Below are 20,758 nucleotides of genomic sequence, written 5' to 3' on the forward strand. Positions count from 1 at the left end.
CATTCTGTTGACACATTCAACTGCTTATGGATTTTTGACAACACACAATGTAATAATGTGCTTGCATAAAAGCTGGTGTGGGTGGTGGGGCTTTTTAATCTTATTTCTCCTCAACACATCGTGTGCTGGCTGTCATCTCATCAAGCTAAGAGCTGTGACACTCTCCAAGGCTTTGCGGTGCCCGGGCACTGAGGAGAGTTCGTCGAAGCCGCTCCCGGCGGGCAATCGCTGCTCGGGTCGTTAGGGCCCGGCCTATGACGCGCCCTCCTCCGCCCGTGCCCTTTAAGGGGCAGGCGCGGCCGCGGCTCGGTGGGATGGGGTTGTGTGGTTGGGGTTGTTTCGTAGCAGTTGTTGTCCGTCTCGTGGTGAGCAGCGCGACCCGCGCTGCATGGAGATCTCCCTCAAGTGCCTGCCCGCTGGGCGGGCCCCCAGCTGCGGGTGAGCGGGGTCAGCGTGGCCCTGGGGTTGGGGGGTGGGGGGCGATGGCGGTGTGTGCTGTGCTGGAGTGCTGCTGTTCTGGAGTGCTGCTGTTCTGCTGGGGGCTTCCCCAGCTGTTCTGCGGAGGGAGCTGAGAGCAGCAGCGGCGGTGGTTCTCAGCTGTGCGCTGCGTGAAGCTGTGCAGAAGTGAAAGTCTATTGTTTGTCAAACTGTGAGAGTAGCTGCAGGGGCTTGAGGGTCGGCTTTGGAAAATCCCACTGTATTTTTAGGGTGTGTATGTGAATCTCTAAGGAAATAGCCCGTGTCAGAAGGCTCGTCGTTTGAGTTAAGGGCTGTCCTTTCAGATATGCCTTGACTGTAAGTTTAGGGGGAGGATTTTTAAGTCTTTGAGAAGTTTTGTCATACTTGTTTTAAATATAAATCAGACCCAGCTTAAGCCTGCATCCTCTTTCCTTCCCACCTGCTCCTGTTGCTTCTAGCCTGGGTCAGAACTTCATTGTTCATCATGTATGCGCAGCAGTGCTGCTTCTGCCTGTTGAGGAGAATCTGGCACAGGGGCAGCTGTTGCGGGGTGTCAGGGCTGGGTTACAATGCAAATATGCCTTGTTCCCTAGAGAGCAGTCCCAGCTATAATTATGGTATGTTTTTCTGTCAGATGTTTTTTTTTTTTTTTCCTTCCAAGTTTCTCTCTTATACTGGGCTAGCTTTAATAATGTTTATTTTTTTCTTAAAAGTCTAAGTAGGGCTGTACTCTTCAAGTTTTCTTTTTAAAAACCTTCCTGTGTTTCCCCTGCTTCAAAATCAAAAGCAGCCTGCCTCCTGTCATCTTTGTGAATGATTGATTTAAGGTGTAATAAAGATAACCTTTGAGGTCCGAATGTTAAATTAAATTTTTACTTCCTCCTGTGGAGGAATGGCACCATGCTGCCTTAGCTGTGTTCAGCTCATTCTCTTGCTGGGGGACTGCTGGTCCTGGCAAACCGCGTGTGCCTCGTGGCCTGCAGCTCAGGCAGTAACATTCAGGCAGGTGAGAACAAAGATGTAAAAATGCATTTGAAAACTTAGAATGATATTTTTGGTTTTGAGCTAGAGAGAAAGTGGTCACTCTTACAAAGTTCAGAACACAGGGAGTAGGCGGATGGCTAATGGGGCTGATAACCAGCATGCATGGCCGCTTCTGATGCAATTGCTCTGCTTTAACTTCTCCCTCCCTCCAAACGTTAACTGTTTGGTTCTGACCTTTGTGTGAAGTGGTGAAATTCTGACAACTCCAGCCTTGGAAAAGGGGTTGGAAACCTGGGAGAGGGGGAAAGCTTTCAATGTGGCATTTGGTTGGGAGGGAAAAAATTTCCAGTGATTCTAGGCTTTTACAACATCCTCTGTGCTTGTTCCTCTGATGTGTGTGTGTGTGTATATAACATGCCTAAGTATTTAAACAAATAAAAGTCTGTGACTTTAACCCTTTAAACTGTGTGTTTGTAACTCCAGTGTGCTGTGCTCGGCTTTTTCCAACGCCTGTTTCTTGTGGTGGAATGTGGGTTGTTCAGAGAGGCACTAACAGCAGCCTCTACTTGTCCCAAGCCTTCAGCTTTAAGAAACAGATAATAGCAGTAGCAAGTCTACTCTTAAGTGCTCTATTTAATGACTGCTTACTGAGAAATATCTGTTTAAACATTGCTACAATTGAATTATTTTAATGATGTGATTGAAGGGAAATGCTTCTTAAGTTTTGCGGTTTTAAAACAGAACACTGAAAACTCCACAGATTTTTAATGTCATGTGAATACCTAAAGTGAAACTGCAATGTGAAGGAATTATTTCCTGAAGCATTCTGCTGATTTCTAATTAACGTATTATTTATGTGGCAGAAATATGATGGCTCAGTCAGATTTAGATCTAAAAGAGACGGCTCTAAAAGAGGATTTGAAGTTTTACTTCATGAACCCCTGTGACAAATACAGAGCAAGACATCAGATACCATGGAAGCTGGCTTTGCAGATTTTGAAGATAGTTATGGTGACCTCACAGGTAATCTTTACCCTGTTGTTACTCTTAGAAAGCATAGTGGTGGCATGCAGGAGAAGCAGGTCTGTGGTCCTGTGCTCTGCCATCCCTGGGTTAGTCCTCACTGCCTTGGGCTTGCTGCTCTAGTCCTGAAAGAAAAAAGTGCTGTGGATGGTATGTGTTGAAGGGGAAGAATAACATAAACTAAATTACAAATGCCTCATGAAGGTTTTGGAGCAGTGTTTGACCAGATAATTTGCTGTTTCTAAGGTAATGCTTTAAAGCAAATGACTCATCTTTTCCGCTAGATCCAGCATGACCTTACCAAGTGCTTGCTGCCACAGTGCTGCTGCATGTTCTGCTTCCTATTTCATTCATATATAATTGCTTCTCTGGGCCATTTCAAAAGGGATGATTTTCAAAATGCAGTCAGTAACATCAAGCGTAAGTGTTCGATGTGAAAATGCTACAGTCTGCCTGGCGACGTTTGGGCAGTTGAAATCAGACGTGCCTCTTGCTTCTGTGTTTCAAACAGTCTGTGGACAGTGTAAGTAGAGGCAAAGAAGAGCAGGTATTTGAACAACACTGCTATTATGGTGTGGTTGGTTATCTTGCAGTCCACTGAGAAATGCTGACTGGAGGGTGAGGGTAGCAAGTCAGGACAAATGTGTGAGTAGAAAAATCTATCAGTAGGTTTTTTCTGGACCTTTGAAACATAGGACACTGTTGCCTGACACTTTGCAAGTATAGGTAAATATACAACTCCTTAAAACTCACTGAGTTAGAGGATTTCAGGTTGGTGTTTGGCTTACCTGATAGGACAAAGCCTTACCCTGCTTATGTGACCCTGCCTTCTGCTGTATGCTTCCACCCTGCAGATCCCTGCTGGAAAGATGGGATGTAGTCTCTGGCCTCACTGCTGTGGGCCTGGTGTCCCAGTGCAGCTCTGGCTGGAGGTTGGAAAGGTGGTTGGTCCTTCTAGATATGACCAGCTGAAATATAAGACTTGTGCCTGTTGAAATACGAGACATCACAGCTCCACAGGACCCGTCAGCGTTAGTAGACCTGTCCTAGCCTACAGGCTTAGTCCTGGGGAAGGCGCTGAAGGTGCTGTCCCAGCCACTCATGGCCATCTGTGAGCAGAACTCTGTTACTTCTGTCCCAGTGTGGAGAATGAGCTTTACTAAAAGCTGTGCTGAAATCCCCTGGGTAGTCCTCTGAGTAAACCCTGCTGTATATGCGTGTTTTCTGTTATACAGTTGGAAGACCCCTGATCCTTTTCCTGTTACCTTAAGTAGAGTACTGCAGACTCATTTGTAGCACTCAGATAGTAATTTCACAGTCAACTGAAGATGTAATTAATTTAAAAATAGGCTAGAAGTGTGAAGATTCCGTTCTTAATCTAAAGAGTATGTATACCAGGCACTGCTGGCATCCCCTTTTCTTTGTCCTGGCCATGGCTTTGCTGTGCAACTAGAAGGCCTTGCTCTAAACAGTACAGCTGGATGTATCCCTTTAGCCTGGCCCCAGTCTAAGCAATTACTGCCCAAGACAAAAGATGAAGAATCCCAGTGAAGGATGTTCAATTTCCATTCCCTTGAGTGCAGACATCTGAACGTTAGTGGAGCCTGCTTGCCTGCTTTGGGGGAATTCTGAGTTCATGGTCCCTTGCTTGCAGCTGCTCTTACTTCTCTGCTTCTTGGAAACTCCATGCAGTAATGTGCCAGTTTCACTTCCATTAGTAAGTGATTTAAGCCTGGGATTCAAATTAGCTTTTCGGAGCCTGGATATCCTCCAGATGCTACGTTCATGGAGAAACTCTTGTTTCTTGTTTGATTTCAGCTTCTAGACTATTTATTTTCCATGGTGGATGGAACTGGGGCATCCATACAGTTGGTCAACGCAAATCCTGAGGAGTAACTGCTGTCTGCTGCTGCCTCTTATTATAGCTTCCTTAAGCAGTGCCAGGTTCAGGGAGGCGATGCTTTTTGTTGCTCTGGGGTCCCATAAAGCTTTCCTCTAGCTATGTGCCATGCTAAGGAGCTGCTGCAGCTTGTCCTGTAGCAAAGCAGGGCATTTCTGGACTAGAAGGCTGCTCTTCTGCCCTTTGCACCATCCACAAAAATTGTGGCAGATTCCAGTTCGAGCTGCTGGTCGTGGATGCGTAAAACAGAGCAGTGACTTAGCTCTCTGTTTAGTTGCTGCACTGTAAGTTTTGGAATCAGTAGATCTTGTCGATTTCTGTTTTTCTTGCTCAGCATGTGGTAAGCTTGACTTTATTAGCCTTGTGACGTTAATCAGTATTTTAAATAGGTAGATTCTCTGTTCCCGTTGTAGCAGGATCGCATTAACGCATACCCTTCTATTTCATATTTATTATACTTCAAAGTTGCTCCCAAAATGTTGCTGCTTGAACAGCATTCAAAACTTCAATTTGTGTTTCTCTTGTCAGCTTGTCTTCTTTGGTTTGAGTAACCAGTTGGTGGTTTCATTCAAAGAGGAGAACACTGTTGCTTTTAAACACCTATTCCTGAAAGGCTATTCTGGTGTTGACGAGGATGACTACAGCTGCAGCATATATACCCAACAGGATGCTTATGACAGCATTTTTTATGTTATTGATCAGGTAAGTGTATTTGTTTATAATGAAGAGTATTAAAGCTGATTATAAAGCTAGTAGATTTTTTACTAAGCTTCTATTTCTCAGTTTCTGTTTGAATTTTAAGTTTGATATTTTGGTGAATCCCCTTAGGTGGGTGTTACAAAATTTATGTGTAGATGTCTGCATTTTTGTCTTCTGGAGATGAGTCCAGGACAAAACTTCATTCATTTAGTGCTGAAATCCAGAAAGCTTGAATATCAGTCATCTTCCATGAACTGCAACCTTTGTTTAGGTCTTACTTTGAAGAGCTATGGGCCTGGGTATACCTATGCATGGTATTCCAAAAATTTTCTGCTTACAGCCACGCTGAATCACAGCTTTGTAGCAAGTGCCAGAGGCCTTAAAGTGGGGAATATGGTACTTTCAGGAATGTAAGGGGTCTGGCCCTGGTTATGGATAGTATTTTGAAGAACAGCTACTTTACAATTGTGAGAAGAAGGTGAATAAATTTAGGGTGAAAATTCAGTGAATATTTTTATATTCATTTTGAGTTCATCCAAGAGTCATGAGATGAAAGATGTTGTCTGTGTGTAAAATGAGACCAGTCTCCTGCATTTGGGATGGTCATAGGCCCAGTTCAAATGGCGTGAACACTAAGTAGCTTCCATGACCTCATGTGAGGGGGTGCTGTGTGTGAAGGCTGTGCCTCCTTGTTAAATGTCCTCTCATGTGAGGGCTTGCAGCTTCTCGGGCATCTGTAGGCTACAGCAGAGCCATCAACAGGTGCAAGGTATTTCTGCCATGCTGGGCAAGGATAAAACACTTTCTCCTGATATATTAAAATGAGTGTTGAAGTAGTTTTCTCAATCCTCCTTTGAATTCTCAATATTGCTTCTATTTCTACTGTAAACTGTTCTTACTTCCTTGCTTGCTTTCTTTTACTTTCCTTCTTTTGTAGGCACTAAAGCTGAGATGAAGTCCAGGTAGAAGACAATAGAGAAAGAATAGCTTTATATCCTCAAGGATGAGTCAGTGTGTGATACAGGCATCAGAAAAAGGTCCCTTCATAATATGTCTATGTTGTATAAATGTAGACGAGTTGTTTAAGTAGCTTAAAAATTGTGTGATCTGGGTTATTTAGTGGCTTGTACAGTTCCCAAAGCTTAGTATTATGTATAAGTCTTTAAAAACTATCTTCAAATTAAAATTGAATGGGGAAGGGCAAGTAGAAGGATGTGGTATTATAGAAGATTATAATAACACACAGCTATTTACAACTGGAGTTGTAAAAATTCAGTGAATGATAGGCTTTAGCATGTATTACTGGGATATTTTCATACTTGATAGGGATAAGAAAAAAAAAAAACCAGACATCTGCACTTGGAAGAGTGCACAGCTTTCCACACTCCTGTGTTTGGACCGGTTTGGAAGCTTCTGCAATGAAGAAGCCAGTGGAGTCGTTGTGCACATGCAGTTGCACAGTGAGTCTGGAGGACCAGGGTACCCTGCTCGTTGCTCTGTCCTGGCTGCTTAGAAATGTATCAGTGGGAATTTTACTTACACTGTTCTATAGCGCTTATTGAAAGCGGTGTGTATGTGCAACTCAGAGCCAGGTGTTTCCCTGTCAAAGAGACAGGACCTGAGAACAGATGTGAACAGAATGACAGCTGCTAGATACAGTGATTCGGGGATGCCATGAGAGGGATGTGAAGCAGTGGTTAATGGCTGTTTCCGTTCACTGGACCTGTCTTAGTCAGATTTGGCTTCCTCAGTTTGAGTTATGGTCATGTTCTGACTGGGTACGGAGGGTGGCTTTTCCTCCTGACTATCCAAATGTATTGGGAATTGGAAGCAGCAGTGCAAAGCAGAGCTCTGTATGAGAGCAGTCCTTGGACATGCCGTATGCAGTTGTTAGTGACCACTGAGTGGTACTATGTGATGGGCCAGTGGGGAAAAAATGCCCATGGGAAGGAGGAAAAAGTGCAGCAGCAAGTGATGCATATTAACAAAATCGGTGTTTAAGGGGGAAAAAATATAATTTGTATCAAAACCTGCTGAACAAAATTCTTAAGGGAAGCGTTGTCTGACTTCCCATGCTTATTTATCATGAGCCTCATGAGAAGCTGAATGTGTCTTTTCGAGCTAACCAGTGCTTTGTGCTGCCCTGAGCTCTTTTGCTGGGCGAGGAAATTATTAAAATCTAATGAATTACTAGATTTTTATGCCGCCTTCTTTGAAGGGCTCCTGGTCCAACTGGCTCCTCTTGCATATGCCAGCTGGTGCTGGGATAGGCTGGCACATGGGCCTGTCCCTGAGCTGCTCTGTTCTGGGCTTCCAAAGTGGTTTTTGTTGTTTTTCAGCGGATCCATGCATGGCGAATGCTTGACTTGACACTGCTGCATTTGCTTGCATTTCTAGTCCTTGTTTTTAAGCTCATATGAAGAAACTAGCACAGTAATGCTTTCCAGTTGACTTGAGCTGTATTTAGAGTAAGGGAGAAAGAAAGAAAGAATCTTCTTCACAGACATGCTTTGAGTTGCCTCTGTGCCTGTGTAAAGTGGGCAGGTTAAATTGTTTTTGGAGGCTGCCCAAGCTCTGTGCACGCTCCATGGTTGCAAGCTGTACGGTGAAGGCTTCACTCTTCTGTAGTCATGCAGGGCATAGCCTTGACTTTGCTCCTGGAGTGGATTTTTATGGACTAAAATAAAAACTGAATTGGGTTGTATGTGCTTCCAATCCTAGCCTCTTCATAGAGGCAGTCATAATTAGGATACGCTAATCTTCTGCCTACTGTAAGATGGTTGCTTTAGCAGAGGGATTACTGTGGAGAAGGAGTGGAGCTCTGCAGATTACTTACTGGTTATTTAGGCCTTAACGCTGAACCTATGATCACGTGAGTCTTAAAATTTCTTAGTGTTGTACTTTTAACTGGCTGTCACACTGACATCTGGGTTGAAGATAGAAAAATAATTTAATTTCTACAGCACCAGATTTCTTAAAATATGTTGAATTTTGAACTAAGGATATTTAAGTTCCAAGTGATGTGAAAATGAACAACTTCATGAGCTTAATTCGTAAGATATCCCTGGTGTCTGCATGGTTAGTAGCAGGACTGCACTGAAGTCCCTACCAGACATATTAATAAAACTTGTCTGGTAAATGGCCAGCAGACAAGGGGTAGTCTTTTTTTTTTTTTTTTTCTTTTTTTTTTTGCAGGCAGCCTGGTGGGTACGGGGTGCCTAGCCACTGTGTAACCAGGATACGAAGCATTACTTGTTAGTGGCCAGCAATCTTAGTTTCCAAAAATCCATTCTGTCACATAAGTCTTTTACTTTAGAGTTTTTTTTTTTCTATGCAAAAATTACATTGGTACAAGTAACTGGAAGTTATTTTCTTTTGCAAAAGGGCACGCATCTCTGTTAACTTCTGGTACTGTGTTACTTTTAAACTAGTACAGACAATTGAAGAACATATCCCTGGGGACACTTGGTTATGAACATGATGGATCAGGCTTAAAAATTTGTAAACAACAATACAGGAAAGGTGGGATGCTTCCTTCCAATGACAAGCCGAACATAGATGTTTCTACAGAAACAGGTATGATACTGTTGTAATAACAAATGTCTTATTGTGAAGTATTTAAATTCTAATGCTATTCTAATAGCTCTCTTTTTGCATGAAAATGGCAGGAAAATTAACATGTTTTTTCATCCTTCCTTCTTGCTTTCTAGGAAGCTGTTCAGCTATCATCATTAGTAGGTTGTGGGTTTTTTTTCCCGTGTTTGTGGGATATTGTTTGTTTTGTTTTTTAAATTTCCATCCCATGTGAAAGGTTCAAATACAGATTTCTGGACACAGGTAAGGCTGTAACTTCAGTGGGTGAGTGTCTCTACCACCTCATGGTGCAGGGGCCACAATGAAGCTTCTCTCCAGCTGCTGTGCGATGCCCTGAGCTAGGGCTCTGTATGAGTATTTGTTTGATTAGGACTTGTGACTGAATCTGACTGTCTCAGTTTTATGCTTCTTTCTAGGTGATGTTTTTAACGCTACAGCTTTTCCTCTTTTCCTCACAGACTGTATTATCTTAAAACCCCAGGAGCTAGCTAGTAAGAACACTGAAGTAAAGTTGAACTCTTCATTCTTCAACCTTGAATTTTACAGGTAAACTAGTTTGGAGGGGAGGAGAGGAGGGGGATGTTTTGAGGGTTTTTTTTTTTTTTTTCACTTTTATATGACTGTGATGGATTTGGAATTTTTTTGCAGTTTCTGTGCTTTGTTCATATATATATATATGTATGTGTGTATGTATATATATATATATTTGTGTGTACATTTATACACTTCTTAAAAACATTCAGGCTTATACAGGTTAAAATCTCCTTCAAGCTGAAAGGTGTTGCCCTACAAACAATCCATGCCCGTGAATTGCCTGACTGCTATGCATTTCAAAACACTGTGAGTATGGAGTATGACACTTCGAACAGTATGTATAATCAGAATCTAGGGGCCCACAAGCATCATTATCATATCTAGACTGCAAGGGAAAAGCAGTTGAGCATGTCCTGGTCCTTACTTCTTCTTACCAAAGGCTCCTCAAGGTGTTTCCATGGTCCAATGCTGTTTCCAGCTGGTAATTTCATAGCCTGAGAAGAGGGTAAGTAGTTGTTAGACTTCTAAAGGTTAAATCTAATGTTTGACTTCTTGTAATACTGCTTTTGTCCTGTACAGTACATACTCTCAAATTGTCTACACAGCTGTCTTAAAACCTACCTGACTAGAAAGTACTGATGTATATTATGTCAAAGCACTTAGCAAGATTTGTTTTATTTATAAAATTTTGCTAGTTTTCTTTCTGATATACTTTTGTGTTTCCAGATCACTTTCAACAATAGAGCTCACAGTGGAAAAATCAAAATCTATTTTAACAGTGATACTGATATTCAAGAATGCAAAGACTGGCACATACTTGGTTCTGGTAAGTATGGTGCATGCTTGTGTGTGATGGCAGTGTTATGCGTCTTTTCCCATCATTTTCCCTGCTCTGAAAGAGTCAGGCTAACAAGACTTTCCCTATACTGTTTGTCCTGCCCACCCCCTGCCCCTACAAGAAAAAGCCTTGCCTAATACGACTCATTACCTCTCTGTAATTAGGTCTTGGAAAGTAATTAATTTCTGTAAGGGTATTGAGATAACAGTTATCTATGTATAGTGGTGTGTGTCAGCAGCAGGCTCTGTCTGGAAGGAGGATTTTAATTGTTCTGTTGCTCTGAGATTACTTGAATAATTCGCTTTAATGTACTAACAATGGTAAATTCCCAACTGAAACCTCTTACAGTTTTCAAAAGTATTTCTCTTTGAGTAATTGAAGCATGCTATTTCTGAAAGTATTTACTTCTTTTTTTTTTTTTTTTCTCCTCTGCTGTGGTTAAATTTAATGATGTATGTTGGCAAGGATGGTATTTACATAGTATTTCTATTGTTAAGGCTTTATTTGATGGCTGAGACTTGGGTATTAAAGCCTTCTTCACAGGAATAGTCTGTACTGTACATTATGCAGCTACTTTGCCTACAAACTTGCTGTAAAGGGCTGTGGCAGAGTAGTAGTTTTTCTATGTCCTATATAGGATCTCAGTTAATGGCAACGTCAAATAGCTTGCTTTTTGCTTGGCCAAAGCCAATGTTTCTCTGATAACAGCATGTTGAACTGATATTAGAGTAGTATCTTGTAGTATGTTCTGAATAACCACCAAATGTTCTACTGTGCATCTATGTACTTGGCAGCTCTCTTTCAGCTAGCTGTCTAGTTTATTTACATCTGATAACCAACTGAAGGACCATGCGTAATTCAGTAATAAAGTCAATCTAAAACACTATTTACAATGATTAAAAGTAAACTTTTTTACTGTATCTTGTCTAGTTTAACATCTGTGTTGTGAAACTAGTAGGAACAACTGAGTGTAAACCAAGGGGAACACGTGTCTTGGAAGCCACAAAATGGCTTCTAAACCCGTGCATAGAAAGAACACAATGCAGAAAGTCAAACAAGTTTCTGATTGCAGGTCAGGGAATGAGAAATGAGGCAGGATTTTTTTGTTTGTTTGATTGGCTTTTAAGGATGTTGAGATGTGTTTACCCAATGAAAACGCTTGGCACACAGATGGACAGATGACCTTAATGGAAAAAGAGGATGTCTGTATTAATATAATTTTTATTATACTTTTTTAATTTTGAAAAACAAAAACATGCTTTTCATTCTTGTGACCCATGTAATTCTCTGGTGAATTGTGCTACAGACATAGTTGCTCAGGAAGGAATATCTTTAAACCACATTGCTTCATGGGATGAGTGTTTAAATGCAAAATAAGTTATGTTTTGCAACATCTCTTTGAGCATATATTGTTAAAAAACAAAATCTATTTTATTTCCTTGACTTTTTACAGTTCTCCAGAAAAACAGTCTGTATATTCTAGTTTTTGACGGATTTGTCATCTTAAATTGCTTAGCATCTCTTATCCTCTGCTCACGATCTGTTGTTCTTGCCTTGAGACTACGACAAGTAAGTATAGTACTCATAATCTCAATGTTCATTTTTTCTCTATCATGTTAGCTAGTTTTGTGAAGTAATGTTTTGAAGTATCAGCTAGCATATCTGTTGCAAAACCTTGCTCTTACTGTATCTGCCTCTAGAAAGGATGTGTAAGTGCATATGATGAACAGTTAATGTCAGAAAGGGGTTTTACTTCAGGCTGTGTAGTACTGTAATATGAACTATTTCATTGCCTCTCTTGAGGGCATTTATTCTTGAGCAAAAAGAACAAGTGACTGCAGGTAGTATGGTGCAGAAGGTGAGACTGTTGGCTCTACTGGAAATGAGAACTCTTGCCTTATAGCTGTATTTGAGCTACAGTTAAGAATTATTATTTCACTCCTCTTGGGGGTACATGGAAACTGCTTGTGAAGGAGGTTGAGAAGGAGATAACAAGCCATGGCTAAGTTAGTAAGGACGAGTTAAAAAGTCAGCAGTTCTGTGGAAAGCTGGTTTTCACTGGTCTCAACCAACTTTAATATTTTTCTCTCTTGTTCATTTCTCTTGCTATTGCTGATGATTTTTAGGGTATTATTCCCACAAATACTGTGGGCAAAAAGTGGGTATGTGAATATTGAGCATTGCTACAGTACTGGGGCATCTGTACATATTTCTCTTCCAAGGAGACCTGTAACTGAACACCTAAATGCTTCTCAACAGAGGTTTGTTAACTTCTTCTTGGAGAAGTACAACCGTCCTGTCAGTTACACTGATCGCATGGAGTTCATAAATGGATGGTATGTCCTGGTAATTATCAGCGATGTGATGACAATCATTGGGTCAATCCTAAAAATGGAAATAAAAGCCAAGGTGAGAGGTGCTTTAGGTGAAGTACTAGACTCGTTAGAATCAAGCGTAACATGTTTGAACTTGGAGACAAATGAAAGTGAGCTGCAGTAGTCGCTTGTCATCTTGTTTACTTTTTGTTAGCTCTTATTTTTCTTACATCTTTGACAGCTGTACCGGAATACAGGCAGCCTTCTGGGGCCTTGTGTGTTTATCACTTGAGACTTATTTTGTATGCAGCATCAAACTCTTGGACTTACTCTTTTTTCTGAGCACCTCTTTTATGGGTGATGGGGGGATTCTTGCATCCACCAAAGTGGGTATGTGAGCGTTAACCATTAAAACGAATGCTGTGCTGGGCTGTTCTGACTAATAACTGGTTTCAGTTCCCTTTCCCTAAAGTCTTTCAGTAAGACTGTGTAAGCTGTCTAAACATTTTATTTCCACAATGCTAAATCCCCTAATCCCTGGTTTAAAACTTGTGGGTAGGCAGTGTGTAACTAAAAGCCTTGCATTATCTTATTCCTATAAGAATCATAGGATGGCTTAGGTTGGAGGGGACCTTAAAGGTCATTTAGTTCCCACCCTCTGCCGTGGGCAGGGTTGGCACTCACTAGATCAGGCTGCCCAGGGCCCCATCCAACCTGGTGTTCAGTGCCTCCCTTCAGGGATGAGACATCCACATAAAATCATAGAAGTAGTTATGCATATTGCACAGGGAAGGCAGGAGTCACCCCCTCAGATAAAACGGGTCTGTTTCCTGGGGCTAGAAATGTGGCTATTACAGCCTGTGGTCCTGGCCTGCCCAAACTACAGACACAGCCACTGTCAGCCGCTAGTCCTTGACCTCCTGGTCTGAGCTTGCTGATACTGTGTTTTGTCCAGCTAGCAGCTCCTAGCTTTATTAGAAAAAATGTGTGTCAACAATTCATATGTTTACAAAACTTTGTATTCTGGGAAAAACAGGGGAGGTTATGTGCTGTTACTGCTTCGTGTGTACTAATGCTCAAAGGGCAAATGCTCAGAGTGGCTTTCAGAGGAAGCATGTACCAGTGTCCAGCTTTAGGGTGAGGTAGGGAATGAGGGTGGGAAATCTTGAACTCGGTAACTATCTTGTGCTTGTCACCTGTTCTAGTCTTCTGCTAAAACTGAGTGCAACTAGAATTGGTTATAAACATTTCTGGTAGTGAAAGTGATGTTCTAGTTTGAAACAGTTGGCAATCTCTTCAAAGCTGTTAATGCTTACAGCACAGATAGGGCTTGTAGTCCCGAGTTTCACTTCTCGTATAAATGATAGCTCACATGTTCCTAAATAGTGAATGTAAGCTTGTTGACCTAACAACAGTGCACGTTAGCCTTTTTTAAAAGTGAAAATCTTGAGATATTCAGTCCAATTTTAGAACTCTACAGTAGCCAGAGTAAGGGCTTTAGTTCTTTCAGGCTTCATGCAAAACTTCAAAGATGTTGGTATAGGTGTGTTTCCATGTACAGCACTACTACATTACTTTCTAAATAAAGTGCAACTTGTTCTGGTCTGATTTTTGTGGCGTGGCAACATCCTTTCAATATGGGACTGCTCTGCTTTATTTTTCTGACATGCTGAAACTTGAATATTCATCAAGCTGGCATACCTGTTGATTTGTAACTTGACCACCTGCTCTCTTTGGATCCCTCAGAATCTCACAAGTTATGATGTCTGCAGCATTTTACTTGGAACATCAACTTTATTTGTCTGGGTCGGAGTCATCAGATACCTGGGATATTTTCAAACTTACAATGTAAGGCTGAAATAAAATATTCAGCTGTTAAAACGTATGTTTACATCCGTCACTCTTATTCATGTCTCTTTCACATGTAACTTTTCTCTTTCTCCTTTCTTCCACCCTAACTTACAGGTCCTCATTTTAACTATGCAAGCATCATTGCCCAAAGTGCTAAGATTTTGTTGTTGTGCTGGGATGATTTATCTCGGCTATACTTTCTGTGGTTGGATTGTACTGGGACCATATCATGAAAAGGTATGTCAGCAGTATTATTTCTTTTCCGGTCTAACTGTGTGTATTGCTCCCAGTTAGAAATTTAAGACCTGTTTCTAGTGCGTGTGTGGTGTGTGTGTGTGTGTGTGTGTATTTTTAGAAGCTCGAACATGAAAAAACATTGCTGTGTTTCTCCTCCCATGCACTCCTCCTGTCACCTGCTTCTTCTAACAAGGTAATTGTACTCTTTCTTCCACTATGTTTAAACTGTACTGTCCTGTTACCTCCAAAGCAAGGCTGTTTGTGATGATGCCTGTGTGGGCTATCCAGGCGGAATCTGGCTCGGGCTGGAGGTGCATTGCTCTGTTCTCTTTCGCCCTCTTCTGGCAATTCCAGTGCAATTGGGATGAAGTTCACTGTTACCGTTTCTGGGAATCTCATAGACTCTGACACTGTTTTCTAAATTTTTCTCAAGCAGTGTAACTTCAGCCACTAAATCTTGAATCAAATAGAGGAATGACTTCTTTTCTGTGTTTACTTTGCTTCCTGTGAGGGTATGTTTTGTTTGATATCAAGTTTAAACAAACAATGTTTGCCTAAGGGATTCCTCTTCTTGCCAGAAACCCGAGTACAATAGCAAAGCTTTGTATATTTCAAAATACATGTAAAAACAACTGAAAATTTGGGGTTCTTTTCATGGTGGATGCTCAATGTGAGTCGTTGGGGAGCAAAAAAAAGAAAAGGGGGGCATATGCTAATGTGATAAATTCTAACTATCCAGTAATAAATTAACAAATGTATGACTTCTTGTTCCTAATTTTTTTTTTTCTGATTACACACACTGTGTATAATAACAAAGATGCATGTTGCAGTGCTTGCTTCAGCTTCTTGTACCCCCAGGGTTAGAATTCCTCACATTTCTCAAAGGAGAAAATTATACCAAATTTAGATGTTCAATCTGCATGTATTTTAAGTTGATAGCAATGCATTTCTCTGATGTGCTATATTCTGTAGAATTCTCTGCAATCTCTGCATCAAGTACACTGGTTATCTGAGCAAAGGGAAGCACAGTTAATAATATACTTGACCACAGAAAATTAACTCTTTCATAGGTCTTTGTCAAGAGAAGCAACTGTAGCTCTGCAGGATTTGGGATGTTGCTTATGAATGCTTCTGCAGCCTTCCACTGGAAGGCAGTGTGGTGCTGTTCAGAGTCTGGTGGGGGGCAGGCAGCGTACTTGCTGCACAACCTGTCCCTTGTGAGCTGTGCACGTACAGAGGAGAGATGGTCTATACATTTTCATGGAGATTCTGAAAACCTTAGTTCAAAAACACAAGTATGGCAGGGTTTTCTTCTTAGTAACCCCCATCCCTTCTGTTACTGCAGTCAAGGAGAGAGAGAAAAAATCCTGCTTGGAGTGTAGTGAGGATCTAGAGGGCTTACAGGTGATCTCTGCTTAGCAGAATTCTCTGTGGTATCAGAACTCAGTGGCTGCTCAAGAATTACCCGTGCCATACCCCTTGTCTTCCTAGATGCAGATGTGCTGCTGGGTCTCGTAATACATTTAAAAATAAATAAATATATATATTTTTTAAAAAAGAGCAATAGGCAAGACCAGATCTGTTGTTCCTGTGCAATAGTATGTTTTTTTTAATAAGCATATGCATCTTGACAACTTGGTTTCAATGTAGGATTGCATCTGAAGTGACTGTAGTCATGTTACTTCATCAGTGATGGCAGTGTTTTAACATTGTGCATGAATTCAAGTTGGCTCACAATGTATTGCCAACAGACTTGGTTATTTGCAGAGGGGAAGCATACTTACCTGGCTGTTGTGTACAGTTCAGCTTCAGAGCTTGGGAAAAAGGAGAATCAGATATTTGAGAGAATGTCCTTGAAATGAAACCATGACTCTATCCAGACAGTTCCTCAGTAGCTGTAACTTGTAGCAACAGCTCAGACGGCTTCTGTATGACAGATGATGTTATTGCAAAATCTAAATAACTTAATTGACCACTACAGAGAAAATGTATTGGCTGCTTTACCTGTTGACAATCACAGAATGTTTCTTGAGAATAAATCTTCTTTTTGATGTTGGTGCAAAGTGCTCAGAATTGTGTAGCAATGTAATCATGGTTATTGCTGACATGTAAGCTTGTTTGAATGTGCGGAAAAGAAACAAAGTATGGCAGGGTTGGAATGTTTCGGCTGGCTTTTTTTTTTTTTTGCTTAAAAAAATACTTTTGTAATAACACCTTCATCTTCCCTTTAATCTGGATGAGTGATTGTCAAATTCTAATATGATTTTGTATTCATTATCTTCTAGTTTGAAGACCTGAACACTGTAGCTGAGTGTTTGTTTTCTTTGGTCAACGGTGATGATATGTTTGCAACATTTGCTCAAATCCAGCAGAAAAGCATGTTGGTGTGGACCTTCAGTCGGTTATATCTGTATTCCTTCATTATTCTGTTTATATACATGATCCTCAGCCTTTTTATTGCTCTCATCACCGACGCCTATGACACCATAAAGGTAAAACATCAGTATTCTATTGCATTTCTAACCAGCTTCATATTCATTCTTGTTCATCACTCAAAACCATAATATCCAGCATTAATTATGATGACTTGTAAGCATATTAAAATTGTGTAGCTCATCATGGGATGATGAACAGGTAACCATCCAAGTGACTAAACAATAATTGGCTTGGGAAATAATCTCAAATATGTGCGCCTGTTTTGTATTTCCTGCTGCTGAAACTGGCTTCAAAAAGGTAACAGCTGATGGAAACACAGAATCATAGAACAGCCTGGGTTGAAAAGGACCTCAAAGATCATCATCTAGTTTCAACTCCCCCCTGCCATGGGCAGGGTCATCAACCACTAGACCAGGCCGCCCAGTGCCACATCCAGCCTTGCCTTTAATGTTTCCAGGGATGGGGCATCCACAACTTCTCTGGGCAGCCTGTTCCAGTGTGTCACCACCCTCTGAGTGAAAAATAAACATTACTTCAAATATCTTCCAGTTAAGTGGGAAAAGTGGAAAGAGCCAAACTGTAAGTATGGCACACAGAGCTGGATAAGTCTTGTTTGGAGTCTCATGGGACCAGAAGCTGAGGTCAGGAAGGGTTTATTGGTGTCTGCAATAAAAGCTGCTTAGCACGAGTGTGGTTAGGGCCGAACAGGTAACTCTAAAGCTGTGTAGGTATCCAGACAGGGCTCATGTGCTGCTTGGGATTGTGGTCTTCTGTTTGTTTTTGTTTTAAACAAAAAACTCCTAACCAAGAACACTACTTCTGCAAGGTAAATTTGTGCCATCTATCTTGGATATAAACTGGCTAAAAGTGAAAGAGAGTTTTCACTTCCTTTTGTTCTTGTTTTCTGCTTCTGACTCCCCTTCTTGCTCCTGATAGCTGTAGTAACCAAGGGGAAGGCAAATGTGGAAAGTACTCTATAGGTCTTAGATTAGGTAAAGAAGCCAGCAGAATAAGGCCAGGTCTGAAATGAACCACAGTTTAAAGAATGAGCAAGAACTCCAGTTTCTAAGCATCTTCAAATACAACTTAACTGCCTGTGCTTCTGAGTTTATTGGATGCTTTGAACTGCAAAACAGTCCTTTACTGTTGCTCTTTCCTCTGAAACGTTTCCCTATTGATACACAATATGCTGAACTAATGTTTTGTAGAGCATTTCCTATGCATAGTGATGCTGAATGTCCACACTGGGACCTCTGGAATCCAGAACTGCAGTTTCTAGTCAAAATAACCCAGTGAGCATAGCAGCTAATGGGAGCAAGAGAGAATCAATGCAAGTATGGCTCAAGATTGCTTGCTTGGTCTCACAGACAGTAAGAAATTGTAAAAGAGAATCTGAGCAATATGAATTTTACATCACATTGAGTTTGCTCTATTCCCACTACGTATATGGCATTTATGGATGGAATTTTTTTTTTCTTACAGCAATATAAAACTAATGAACCAAGTAGCTTCTGGCTTTTGTTCTCTAGAGGAGACTTTAGAACATTTAATGCCTGATAACTTCTCATGTGTTGTAAGCAACATGCTTTATTTTTCAGAAATACCAACAAAGTGGGTTTCTAGCAACAGATCTACATGAATTTCTAAAAGACTGTGGCAATGTTTCTTACCAAAAAGAACAGACTTCCATGCCTTTTATCTGCTGCTGTAGAAGGTCAGTAGGGTGTTTTTGATGTGTGTAATCCTAACATGTACACCGGTAAGCTTCTCACTGCAAAATGCTTTTACACAAATGTTGGAGCACTCAGAATTCTTCCCATGGAATACTTGGACTCTGTTATTCTTCTCATGTTCCATTTGATGCTAGATCTTTAGTCTGCTAATGGTGAAAGGGAGATGATTAAGTATAAACACATTTAAATTGTTCTGCTCATACATAACTCGCCATGCAGAAACAGGTGGAAGTTGATCACAGGATGGCAGGTCATAATGTAGAGTTGCCAAAAGTCAGGAGCAAATTAAGTCTTTGTAGCTTAGGGTTCTGTAAGTCTTCTGTTTCTAAATAGCTTTTCCACCAAGCTGAGGGAAGTAGCAGACAGCAAGCGGATGTGATTCAGCAAGGGACCTGTACTTATTTTGAAAGCTCTGTTATGTTCATGAGGCAAACCAGTCCACTATAATCTGTCAAAATATTGGAAACATTGAACTTAAGCCTTTGGAGATCTTATTGATGGTCCTTCTTAAGCTGGTCTTGGTGAGATATGAAGGTCTCCTCTGAAACTCATCAGATTTGGAAATCTATTCTTTAATTCGGTTTCTGAGGAAATCTAGTACACCTCTGAGTGCCTGACTACTTGTGTGCAGAATGGCTGTGGGCACAGTCCACCTGGCAGGGAAGCCAAAGCTATAGGAGAAGAAGGAGTGCTGAATGTGAAAGCTTTGAGTCCTATCTAGCGTAACAAATCCTTCTACTCACATACTGAAGCTTTTGTGAAGTACAGCTTTGTACTTTTGATGTATTCTGGCAGAATGCTAGCAAGGTATGGCTTCAAATTTCACATCCAATTTGCTGTGCAAGATTATTATCTACTTGAGCATAATAAATGTGCTTTACTGTAGTATGCTGCAGAGCGTGGTAAAGGCAGAAGTTTGGAAGCTGGAATGCAAGCAGCTTTTGCTACTGTAACAGTTTTCTGTCTGATTGTCAACACACTGTGCATGTGTTGAGAGCTGTATCCTGAGTGGGAGAGTGCAAGGCAGAAAGAGCAAAACTCATCTTGACTTTTGCATGGGCAAATGCTTCCTATTCCTTACTGAGTGAAAAACTGAATTTTTGTTTTGCAGACAACAAAGTGATGACAACTTAATACTTATCAATTGATGATTATGCACTGAAATTCACCACTAACATGTGCAAAGGAAGCATAGTTATATGGAGAAAACTAATTCTCCAAACTGCAATGAAACCCATTATCTGGACCTGCCTCACTGTAAACAGCCCGATCTTACCTAACCAAGTAGTTGGGGGATGAAAAGCCGCTAATGTGATATCAGCTGTCTGACCAGGATGAGAGCCCAGAAGCTTTGTTTGGAGGAGAGCTGTCAAGAACTGCATTTGTGCCCTCAGCTATGTCACATTGAAGAAGACTGGTCCTTGAAGTGTCTGAGGGAGCTCTGTTTGCTAATCACCTCTAGGAGGAAGTGATTCAGAACCAACAGTTCGTCTTCATTAGAAATATATAAATGACATTTAAAAATAATTCCATGGTTTAAAAAAATAAAAAAAAAAACACACAGAAAGTGGACTATTGGCAACTACAATGATTGGCAAGAAGGGAGGAAGCATTCACTTCACTTTAGATGATGCATTCAGCATCGAGACTGTAATTAGCACAACTCGTTACCTTGAAATAAACTGATGTATAACTATAGAGCTGCACAGAAGTGCAAAATGATTACTGTTTTGATGTTTTGTAAATCTGTTTTAATATAAGTCATTTATAGATCACAATCTTTTCTTAACAGTTTTTACTAAAAAGCAATTTGTTGTTTTTGTTTTTTTGTTGTGAGGCTTCTTTATTGTGCTATTTTGCCCACCTTATTTGATGTATGTTGTGTCTAAATTAAACTTATTGCTTTAATTATAGGTAATTTTTTTTTTTTGCATGGTTAGAAACTTCCATGGTAGGTATAATTTCAAGAACAATGAAAAGGTTGTTTATTTTTCACAAGCAAATTGAAATTCTGTTCTACTTGTATGAGTAGGACTGGTGGCACCTTGGTTTAGGGTAAAAAGGAAATGATGCTGACAAAACCTGTACAGGATCCTGACATCACTGATAGCTGCTTCTTACAGAAGACTCATCTTCAAAATATTGCTTATGTTCA

The 20,758-nt window shown here is 40.8% G+C and overlaps 1 protein-coding gene across 5 annotated transcripts; it reads left to right on the top strand.

Annotated features, from left to right (window-relative positions):
• Positions 1 to 205: 205 nt before the first annotated feature.
• Positions 206 to 20,425, top strand: MCOLN2 (mucolipin 2). Of its 5 annotated transcripts, none has more exons than XM_021382738.1 (14): positions 214 to 438; positions 2,307 to 2,466; positions 4,895 to 5,068; positions 8,497 to 8,641; positions 9,118 to 9,205; positions 9,403 to 9,499; positions 9,920 to 10,019; positions 11,485 to 11,600; positions 12,291 to 12,440; positions 14,093 to 14,194; positions 14,312 to 14,434; positions 16,720 to 16,926; positions 18,469 to 18,584; positions 19,715 to 20,425. In XM_021382738.1, the coding sequence occupies exons 1-14, from the start codon at positions 389 to 391 to the stop codon at positions 19,749 to 19,751; spliced, it is 1,665 nt and encodes a 554-aa protein (XP_021238413.1). In that variant the 5' UTR covers positions 214 to 388; the 3' UTR covers positions 19,752 to 20,425. The 5 variants fall into 5 exon arrangements, with proteins under 5 accessions (XP_021238415.1, XP_021238417.1, XP_021238413.1 ...); XM_021382739.1 differs by lacking the exon at positions 214 to 438 and adding an exon at positions 1,324 to 1,465; XM_021382740.1 differs by lacking the exon at positions 14,093 to 14,194 and having other exon boundaries at positions 206 to 438.
• Positions 20,426 to 20,758: the final 333 nt, after the last annotated feature.

Source organism: Numida meleagris, unplaced genomic scaffold (genome assembly GCF_002078875.1).
Source record: "Numida meleagris isolate 19003 breed g44 Domestic line unplaced genomic scaffold, NumMel1.0 unplaced_Scaffold286, whole genome shotgun sequence".
Taxonomy (NCBI): Eukaryota; Metazoa; Chordata; class Aves; order Galliformes; family Numididae; genus Numida; species Numida meleagris.